Source organism: Anopheles coluzzii, chromosome 2, assembly GCF_943734685.1.
Source record: "Anopheles coluzzii chromosome 2, AcolN3, whole genome shotgun sequence".
Classification (NCBI taxonomy): domain Eukaryota; kingdom Metazoa; phylum Arthropoda; class Insecta; order Diptera; family Culicidae; genus Anopheles; species Anopheles coluzzii.
In genome coordinates, this window is record NC_064670.1 from 43,886,884 (window position 1) to 43,897,916 (window position 11,033).

The window sequence follows — 11,033 nt, forward strand, 5'->3', positions numbered from 1 at the left end:
TGGCTATGGTGTTTTTACCATTATTGAAGGAAAGATCAGATTAGTAAAATTTATGCATGATTGTTTGTGCCTGGTACGAACCAATTCGACCGAAACAAGTGTTGCTTTGAATTGAAAGCGAGAAGGACGGGGTTCTGTCGACAAGATGCAATTCCAGACCAACGATGATGGGCGTTACATGTTCTGTAGCGTCGTGTTTGGGTTTTACTTTAGCGCATTGTTCGATCAAAAGCCATGGATTTTAATGGAGTTACCACGGATTGAAACTTTAATTAATGTATTATAATACTTGTTCCCCCAAAAATACATAGAACATTACATTAAAATTTGGCTATATCTATTTTTAAAATAACGTTGTTGGCTATTCGTTGTTACAGAACATCACTAGCGACCACTTAAACCGTAACGTAGCCCGCGTAGTTGCTGATGCCACATAGATTTTTGCCACGTGCCAGCCTCATATAGCCATCCTCTCCCCAGCTGCCCCACCAGTTTTTCAGTATCCAGTAGTCTTTGGTGTATCCGAGCAGGAGCATCGCGTGGTTCACTTTGGAGTTATCACACGAAGCTTCATCGTCGTAAATACCATTGCTGTTTTAGGGATGGGGGAAAGGAAGATAAATCAAAGATCTCAGGATCAGACACCAACTCAATGCTTACCTATACAACTGGAATGATTTGGGTGCCGCATTAATACTGACTGGAATGGGACCGACCTTCCACAGGGCAAATGCAAGTGCGTCTTCGTTTTTGGGCATAATGGACCACTCGCTAATGTTGGCAATTGCATAGTCTCTATTGAAGGTACACTGTCCTTGCTGTGGTAATGGAAACAAATAGATATTAAACTCAAGATGGTATACATTATGAAATATTAAAAGGGACATAATTTAAAATCAGAAAACAAGCAAATGATAATCAAAAATAAAACAAATGAAATGCTTCACACGCAGTAGCTCTGAAATTAGAAGTAAAGTATTAATTTCAATTAAATTGTCGGTTTTTTCATAGATTTAACACAATTTTGTATTTTCATTACTCATATCTTTGCCTGCAATAACAGTTCACTATATAACCAAACTTTCACCGAGGAGGTGTAGCGGCATCTCCTGTCTGCTCCATCACTGCCATTCGGACATCCATCAGCTTGCGTTGATTGGAACTTGGCCCGTAACTTTATCCGGTTGTCATCGGAAGGTAGATCCTGCGGTGTACTTTTTTTACGTACATGTCTGCAAACGATTACGTTGCATACGTTACACAGCTTAACACCTTTCGAAATACCGGTCGCTGCAGATCACACGATAGGATTGCACGGGAATGAATGCATCGCCGCTTTATTGTAAATCCCGCCACTTGGCACATAGAGGCGGATCAAACAAGCCGGCCCGAGGGTTGACGAAAACGCACACTTCCTTTGCAGACCATCGGCGTTCGGTGGTCAAACTGGGGTGCACTGAAACATTGCATTGTTTGCATTTTTGCAACCACATGGAAGTCGGTCGCAGATGTTTTTCTTTTCCGGTGTTGGGCGTTGCCGGTGGCGAAGTTATTGATTTGACATGCCCTCTGAACTGGTGGCCGAAACAGAAGATGGTTTACTATTAATCGCGCACCATTGAAATCACTTTGCACTCCCATTTGCTCTCACCGAGCATGATGGACATGTCTTTAGCACAATGTGTCGTAAATTGAGGTCATGCACAAAACGTTGAGGTTATCAATGTGATAAAACTTTTGATCAATCAAAGACTTTCTCTATCTACAGCTGCTAGTCGTGTAAGAACTGTAATGCTTTGCTAGCGAAGTTACTTCACACCAACTGGAAGAATCGCTACGGAATGAGTTGTTTCAGCGGTAGGCACACATGACTAAAGCGTGTTTTTGTTGTGAATCAAATGTGTGCTTGTTTATTTACGATTCAATTAGATTGATGATCGTGCAAAAATAGGAAACGAGCTTTGAAACAAAATTGGTATGCGTTAGTCCGTTACCGTTGAAACTGAGACATACATATCATGCTAAAAATGGTAAGGTTTTACTTTATATATGTGAGTAAAATTTTAGCAGTATGCTTAAAGCTGAGGTAAAAAAATCTATAAATGGATGGTTTTACGGTGCTAGCCAGCTTTTTTATAAGTAGTTTATTACTTGGCGGCTGAAATCATATCAACACTCCATACAAAACCGCAAATCTAGCCATAGAATTTAAGCATGATAAAATAAAGGATAACATTTTTTAAGAAGCATGACTATGTTAGTAAGAAATGTCAATAATTGTTTTGATGGATATTATTAAATTAATTAAATAATACTATTAGTAATACTTATTAGTATGACTCATTTCGAATAGAAAAACAAAAAATAAACAATGGTGAAATTCAATTTGGTGGAACGAAATGATCTATATTGTTCCACTGACAGGCTGAAATGTCAGTTTGTTGGCTGGAAATAGAAAACGAGTGAATATTAGTAAAACCTGCACAACTTCTTTAAAACAACATTTTACTTGCATAGCATCGTTACTACAACCCTTTAAAGCAAGAAAATGGATCATGTTCGAAAAGCTCTATAATTCTGGTGCATAAATTAACGAGCCCGGGCACCTGTTACCATCCCGGTTAGTAATTTACCAAACTGATCATTTAAATGGAGCGTGTTGGGAAGGGTCTTGTGTGCAATAAATTAAAAGCATCCTGTTTATCTACCATTAGGTACTTCATTAGACGAACACTCGGTCAAACCGGGAGCTACATAAATTCCACGCGCACAAACCATTCGCACTGCCCTGCAGGACGGATGATTTACAGATCGTAGTGACCGTGGCCTTAAAGATCATTTCTGCAACTGATTTATTTTAATGACAGTGCCACCGATTGACTGCGATACGTTTCGTGCTACGGTCGAAGAATTCTTTGCTTAAATGCTTTTTCCATCTTCGCCGGCGGTGTCTTGTGTCATGAACACACTTACACACACACCGTGCTAAATGGTGCATATTTTATCACCTTACCATAAAGCCTGGGGATATCTACGTGAAAAAAAAAAACTAAAACTCTTGCTGTTCCAGTTGATCGTAAATCGAAGTGTGGAACGGGATCGAGCTCTCAGTGGCATCCAAGCGCAGGGCAATTGAAGATGGCACCAGTGCATGATTTAATTACAGCGTCCATTAAGGTGAAAAATTTGCTACACTTTTCATCCGAACCTGACAGCGGCATGTCGCGAGCCGCTTTCGCTATTCACGGTAGCGCTTGCCGGTCGGCAGGTCTTGCGCTAGGTCTTGTGCATGATTGCCCTATTATTAGTGCCATTGGAAGTTATCGGGTTGGCCAGACGTCCTGGATTGATTCTGCTCCGACCAGAAGGATTGTTGAAACGGACGGCAGCCCCAGATGGAATTGGTTGAAAGAACTCTTGTGCGCTTGAAGTTGGAATACGTCCTTACAAGAAAGTCCTGCTACGGGTCCAGTATCCATCAGTACAGTGAGCTCAGCGCGAGAATTGCCCGCACTTAAACTTCCTGCACATTAGCATTTCTGCTATATCCCGTCCGAAACTGCCGCCCAACACCAGACGTGTCGGGTGACTGAGATTAAAGCACATCGATAAGCAGATTATATGCGTACCATTGCACACTGGCACTCATTCGCCGGGTCTCGAGCACTTACTCGAGCGCTATAGCTGGTCCACTGGTAGAGGAAGTGGAACTTGTTCCACACAGTATACCGTATGCCGTGTTCCATAAACACGTGAGGCCGGGATGGGTAGCAGAATCGGGAGCAGTTTTTCACTGGAAATAAATTATTATCACTGTCCGGTGGTGGTGGTGGTGATAAACCTTTACCGAACAACTAAGGGTGTCCAATGGTCCTGTAGCTTTTTTCCCCTTGTCCGGTTTTTTAACAGCGAGGCAGCTTTGATCATTTTTAATACAGTCTGGAACGAAGCAGCATCCTGCGGTGCGAAGAGGCTCAGACTCAGCCAGACTAGTTTGTGGGGCATTACGGGGTCGAACTGCAGAAGCCTTGTCCCCTTCAACTCGTCTCACACACACGCACATACACACCTGCTTCTCCCCATGTTGCTGGTTATCTAACATTAATTAACATATAAATATTGATCTTTGTATCGTCGGGCTCGGTTCACCATCTTATCGGGCGATCTGATGTTAGTAGTCACTAGTGTTGGGCTTCGCTTGCAGAATGAGTTTGCAACCTGTTCGGGCTGCTAGTCTGCGTAGTCTCTGGCGTAGAACCAATCGTACGTCTCCAGGGGGCCAGCTAATCATCTTTAGACCATCATTCGACGTACAAAGTATTTGGAACACCGTGTGTCTCTGGTGTGTGGTGTGGAGAGATTGCACCCGATAACTCCGTTTGACATGAGCAGTGCAGAGCTTTCGATCATTGATCCCGTGAGCTTAATGGCGTGCGAGGATACGCGTATGCTGGTGCTAGAGTGATGACGATGTCTTGTACCCGTTGCCGATGCTCCCTCGGGGAGGTTCACGTAGGGTTATCCGCGCAGGTTGTCGCAGTTAGGCTTGGTGTGTGTAGTTGGAAATTAGTTGCGGTAACAGGTTGAACGAAGCAATGGTGCACGTTGCGATAGGTTACGTCCGGCGTCTCATGGAGCAGGAGCAATTAATCGATGAATATCGATAAGCAAAATTAGTGTCAGGTCTGATTAGAAATGTGTACCAACCTCTGGGTGTGCTAATGGAATCTTAACGAGCTCGTAAAATTAAATAAATAACACGCAACAACGAGCCGACAGGGAAGGTGTGACGATGGAGAGCTTCATTTCGATGAGGAAGCTAGCAATAAAAATTTTAAATGTCACGAAAATTAATGTTTTTGCATAATTCTACAATTCTTTCGAAATTTAATTTTTGCAATTTCGACACTGGAGTACAATAGCTGGACTACAAACTAATATTTCATGTCTCGTTTCGACAGCAGAACATGACGTACCATGTCTCGAATGGAATGCCTTTGAAGTAAACAAAACAAACAAACTAGCAACCAGAATAAAGATTCCATTTCTGTGAATCAAGATTGGACAAGTATCGTTGATTTACGCACTCGGCGCGAATTGTGTGTAGTGATCACCACTGCTCACAGCAGGTTAGAATCATCGTATACGATCGACATGCAAGTGCAGTTTTGAATTTTACCACGATCATGTTGTAGCGCTCTGACACAAAGGCTGCATCAATTCGACAGCATGTAATACATTCCTGATTCCTTTTCGATCGTTTCTAGTCCATCGAGCAAAAGAAGATCCAGTTCGAATCGAATGAAAAGTGAACAAGATAAATTGAAAAATGTGTATATTTTAAATAAAAAACGAAAACGAAAACAAACGTTGCTCGATGGTTTAAAAACAAGAACATCAAGGTTCTCGATGGTGGGTGAGACTTCTTGGAAGATATCGACATTCGCTCTATCGATGTATTATGCATTTTGCTCGCGGTTGGTGCTCAAGGTGCCAAAGATTGAGATTTGAAAATCGAGAAAACAGAAATAAATGATACCAATCTACATGTGTGATACAATTTATTTAAATTTTGTGATTCAACTTTTTTCACCTCCTTTTGTTGTCTTTCCGAACTCCAATACAAAGGCAAGTTATTGAAAGCATGTTGTGAATTCACTATGTACATATAATTGCATCACTGTAATGTTATGAACTGTACTATGAAGACACTTTTGTCGATCATTTAACCCATTTAACACAAGCAACTAAAAACGAAGCTCATAAAAAATAATGACCCAAAAGAGGCGAGTTTGGGGCGTAGACAGGCTCAGTTGTATTTCGTGGTCATCAGGACACCTTTCAGCTGCACGCCCCAAATTAATGTGCATCTTACGTAGGTTCCACACCCACCGACAGAGGACAAGCGTGAAATTTTTAACCGAATATTTATGTTCTTGCGAAGGTCTGTGATATCGCTTCGTAGCAACGTTTGCGCCCCGAGGGCAACGCCGATCGCGTTCGATCACGGGACAAGCAGGCGTTAGCAATTAACACTCGCGAGTAAACCGCGACCACGCCAGACGCTTTTGCAACCAGACGCTCTGGCCCTGACCCTCGGGGGGAATTAGGTGCATTTCATGGGGTCGTTGGTTTGGTGAGCCAACCAGCAACGCAAAAATGCTCCAAATTAATTCTTTTTTATGTGTCTGTGTGAGTGGGGGTCTGCTCGCTGCCCCAAACGATCAGCCGCTTTCCGGTAGATCACACGAGAAGCGTTGCATTTTGTTTGTTTGCTTTTCAATTTGGTCGATTGCATTCCCACCCGAGCTGGTGTGGGATGTGGTAGGAATTAAAAAGTATGGCTTAACGACTTCTTAATTATGGTCATTCCTGGCGGAGACACCTTGGTCTCGGAAGTGGCTCAGAACTGATTGGATGGGTAGGACGGTTTTTCGGTTCGATTTTTCTTACACAAATCTTGCCATACTATTTGCTGGCTGACGAGGGCGTCATTTGTCGGCCTACGCGGTTGAATATTTGGTTGCGATTTATTTACGATTCCCTCGCGGATGGTAAATAATTAGTTCAGCGACCGTTGTCCCGAGGAGTGTCTAATTAGTCGCCTTTATGTGGTATGACATGTTTTTTTTGTGCATGCTAATTATGACATACGTTAAGGGAGGAAAGCGCATATTTTAAAAGCGAAATATTCTGTTTATGGTGTAATGAGAAATATTGGGCGCCTTCAAACTGCGCGCTAGCATTGAGATGCTTTTGGCTGAAGGTCGTTACAACACCCGCGCCAGCGCGTAATGAGCGCTTACCGTTCGCGTTTGTGGCCGAACGTGTCAAATCACTTGATTATGCGGTTCATGGATGTGGCAAAAAGGTAGCTGGAGCCAAATTTGGTCAAATGAGGCGCAGGCTTGCAACCTGAAGTGCGCTGCTGGTCCGGAATTGTGCGCTAGTGCATTAGCTTAGCCGTACCGAACCGGACCGCTGGCAAGGAATGGGCTACAGTGCTATGGCGATTGCGACTGCCCAGCGGGTGATCCGGTTGTAACATTATTTGGCGCAATTTTATGCTTTCTCACGGTTTCGTCCATTTGTCCAACGGCGGAGGATAGGAATGGAGTTGTTTTTTAGTCGAGGGAAAAGCAACTGGTGAAGATGGTGATGGGTTCTCGTGGAAGTGGAATCCTCTAGCAAGTTGACCATATTCGGATTGGGGTGCCTTCAACGCGCCGCCGCATGCTTACGCATGTTTCATTTGCGCCAGATACCTTTGACAGGTTGCTGATCGTATTGAGTCACCCGGCCTGGTGAGCTCTTATGGATATTTGATTAAGAAATTCAATTCCTGTACAACTGTCAAGCAGATACACTTTCAATATGCATGCAAATATTTTACCAGGACGGTGTGGTTTTTTTTTATTAGGCTTCAATTTGTATTTTCAACTTCGAATGTGTTGTGTTTTAATTTTGGTACATAAACATGCAAAATGTATGCTGATTGGAACTATAAACTCATGTCGTACGCAACGGTGTCCACAGCTACTGCCGGGCAAAAATGGAAAATTAATTAAAACTCAAACATTGTGTATTCTTAAGCACTGCAGCTACACTTACACACCGGCAACCTAAAGCTTTTCCCATCACCATCATAAGGTAAGTGCTTTTTTGCTGCAGTTCGCGACAACACTGTCCGTGTTGCTTTTCAATTATTTATGAATGAAGTAGCAAACTGGTTGCATCGACCACCGACGGTTTCCAATGTGCAATGCGTCCAGCGCTGGAGATCGAATGCGGCAGCGCCGCAAGTGACGGTCGCACACAGCACAGTCCTCGCAGCAAATATAAAACTAATTGCATTTTCCCACATTGCATTGCATTACCGATCATGATCGTGCGGTGGTACGATTCTTTTCCCGTTCCCAACAAGATGCATCTCGGGTGCAGGTCGACGTTACCGCCAGCTGTCGATCTCGTCTCGTCTGTTGGTGCGTTGCTGCCTATTGAGTTATTTATGATGGAGCTATTAATTTTCCAAACTCCCTTCGGTGGGTTCTTGGGCACTTTTCTCCCCCTCTCCCCCCTTCCTCCACCGATTCGTCGGACCAGCATCGCAGCCACTGTCATCGCGGGAATGGTTAGCTTTGTGAGCAGTTTTCATTCAACACAACCGCTTCCCGACACGGCAACCCCACGTGGTGCGATGGGGTCGTCGATTGAATGCGTGCGTTAGAGGATCGTTTTGAAAGGGGTGCGAGCTGTAAAAGTTTGATGAGAAACTGTCAGCCGATAATTGCAATCGATTTGATGGCTTTATTAAGTTATTACGGCAGTTTATGGGTTCCTGCCCGGGTCTGATCCGGCATGACGCGCGACTGCTGCACTTGCACCGCAGTGATCGGTGGCTGCCGTTTGGGCGATAATCGACCGCTTCTCTCCACCCGGCAGGCGCAGTGTTTGGCAATAAATAACGCCTGCATTTGGTGTGAAGCATTGGTGTTAATTGATGATGCGCTGGCGAGATGGCAGGTTTGGCGGGTTACAGAAAAAGGGAAGTTGTCATATAATGCGAATGTCTCATGCAATCACACCTTCGACCTTGTTGCTAATGTTGCAAATTGATTTCATTGTCAGGAATACATCACGTAGCTCTGTTCAGTGGCATATGGTATTAATCGTTCGGCGTGTAGAGTTTAGGACGTTCAGTATGGCTTGAGCTTTACTTCGGTTATTTTATTGTTATTTTATAGTCGCTGTTATGGCACAGCGCTCATCTGGTACCTAATTTTGTGTTTATGATTTTCTCAAGTAATATGCTCCGTAGTGCAATAAAGTCTTGCATAAACCAATGCATAGTTTGGAAGCACATGATAATTTTGCTTGGTAGCATGGTTATTTCTTATGCATTGAGTGAGAAACATATAAGTAAAAAACAAAAATAATGAATTACTCAGTAAAGTTATACAATGTTGCAAATCAACACTTAAATTTCGCTCCAATTCCCATTGATGAAAGTTCAAATGCTCTTCCTGTTAGAAGAATTTGAAAAACGTAAATGCGGGATTTAAAAACTGAGAGGCGTTAAAATTGAGTAATTTTAATAACATTAAAAAAGGCATAATTTTGCACACAAATCTAGCGTTTAGCTCTAACATATGTTATGGTTTTATCCGGCACCTTCTGCACAATTTGCATTCCAAAATGAAATAAAAATAAATTATTGCTCCCTCCCCGGCCGCGTAGGAGTGTCAAGATTTACAGCTGCAAATATAAAAGCGCTAGAAAAACAAACAGGAACACAATGAGGCTGCGCAGAAGACATCCACCACTAATGTCGGCTCGCTTGCGTGTCCCAGACATGCGTGTGCCGAACAATGCTGCCCCCAAAAGCTAGCGCCCGGCTGGCGGGGCACGAAGGTAATCCAATAATTTTTAATCTCTGTTTGCTTTCGCCCATTGTGCAGCAGTCAAAATAATTTCCAATGGGCGAACCGGGCCAGGAGGAGGAATGTAAATTTCCTCGACCGCATCCAGCATCCGACTCATTTACGACAACCGGGTCCGGGCGTCGATCGTAAAAAGTCGACGGGCCATCCGAATCGACAAATCAAAATTTAATAATTCTACCAACACCTTTCCACCCCCCCGCGTACCTTTTGCTGACCGGACTGTGCTGGCTGGAGCGCTTGAAACTCGTTTTCATATATTTCAATGCCTCCCCCGGGGTCCATCATCGCCTCGACGCCTTGGCGTTTGGAAGTGGTACCGTCGGATTCCGGTTGAGAACGGGGGTGGGGGGGAAGGAAACTGCCCGTCGTACCGACCGAGACGAATCCGATCTCAGCGGGGCTACTGGGGTTTCGGCTCTTTTTTCCAAATGTCGATCGACGAGATCGATCGCTAGATGGAGAAAAATGGGGCCTTTGACTGGTATTAGCTGCTGCCACTCGGCTGCGAATAAAATCCCCGTGCCCCGGGCTCATTGTACCCGGCTCAGCCAAGACAATGATGGGCGAATATTGTTCCATAACATATAAATTAATTTAACAGCGTGACCGCTCCCATTGCTCCCCTTCCACACACTCATTTCATCACGGTTCGGTTGTTCGCCAGGATCGCTCGGGTAGGGTCGCCTGTTCGCCACCTGTCGAGCACCGATCGGGTGGACTATTTGTCGTAAAATATTTGGCTCGTAAAACAGCTAAATCAAAACCGCGCGAGGGAGTCTCGCAAAGTCGCGGTCGTGTGCCGCTGTGGCGATTCAAACATGGGATGAGGAGGAACACTGATTAGAAGGAGCACGGTGGGACGTCCTAGTGTCGCCCGGGTTGTCGTCGAGCTTCAGGACGGGGGCTTCGGCGGGCCAGAAACTCTATCCTGGCCTTCTGGCGGTCTGCCAGCACCCCAAGCGTACACCGTTGGGCTGCATTGGGTTGATTTGTTTTAAGCACCACGGTACGAAATCGCATTTTTATGAGACTTTTATAGACTCGCAGGTCACATTAGATCGAACCGGGCGGGAAGATGACCGGTACACGGACGTCACGCTGCGCTCATACCAGCGGCTGGCTGAGTTAATATATTGGCTCGTATCGGTTCATGGTAGCAAAATACCAGAATTACCGTTTGAAGGTGATAAAAATCGGCTATTACGCGGTGGCGGGCTGTTTTCATTTGCTACGGTCCGTATGGGCCGGTATCGGTTTGTAAACGAGCACTGGAGCGAAGAGCCAGATCTGGCTGAGCATGCACTAAATATTGATTTATTTATCAATCAAGCTGGTGGAGAGGGTTGTAATAGTAGATTTATCGATCGATTCAGGCTTTATTGAATCAATACTATTTATCAGAATATTCACAGTGCAATGAATATAATTAAATTGCAGAATATTGAATTCTGAACTGAAATTGTGTTTTGAGTAAGGGATTGTTTTATCGTAAAATATCAGCTATTTGTTAAAAAAGACTTTGCTTTAAGCAATGCGCCTTGGAACCATCAATCTTCATCTTCCTAAAAGGGCTTGAAGGTTCGATTGATA

At 44.1% G+C, this 11,033-nt stretch overlaps 1 protein-coding gene across 1 annotated transcript; it reads right to left on the bottom strand.

The window, feature by feature from the left end:
• Nucleotides 1–363: 363 nt before the first annotated feature.
• On the bottom strand, nt 364–1,667 carry LOC125906857 (cathepsin M-like). The gene is made up of 3 exons (XM_049607598.1): nt 1,629–1,667; nt 661–818; nt 364–591 (listed from the first exon to the last, which is right to left on the bottom strand). The coding sequence occupies exons 1-3, from the start codon at nt 1,665–1,667 to the stop codon at nt 396–398; spliced, it is 393 nt and encodes a 130-aa protein (XP_049463555.1). The 3' UTR covers nt 364–395.
• Nucleotides 1,668–11,033: the final 9,366 nt, after the last annotated feature.

Excerpts from the sequence above, each read along its gene's own strand:
- LOC125906857 (XM_049607598.1), bottom strand. The coding sequence starts at position 1,667 with ATGTCCATCATGCTCGGTGAGAGCAAATGGGAGTGCAAA. Across the intron at positions 819-1,628 it reads AGAGCAAATGGGAGTGCAAA|CAAGGACAGTGTACCTTCAA; the intron begins GTGATTTCAATG and ends CCATTACCACAG. Across the intron at positions 592-660 it reads AAATCATTCCAGTTGTATAG|CAATGGTATTTACGACGATG; the intron begins GTAAGCATTGAG and ends TCCCTAAAACAG.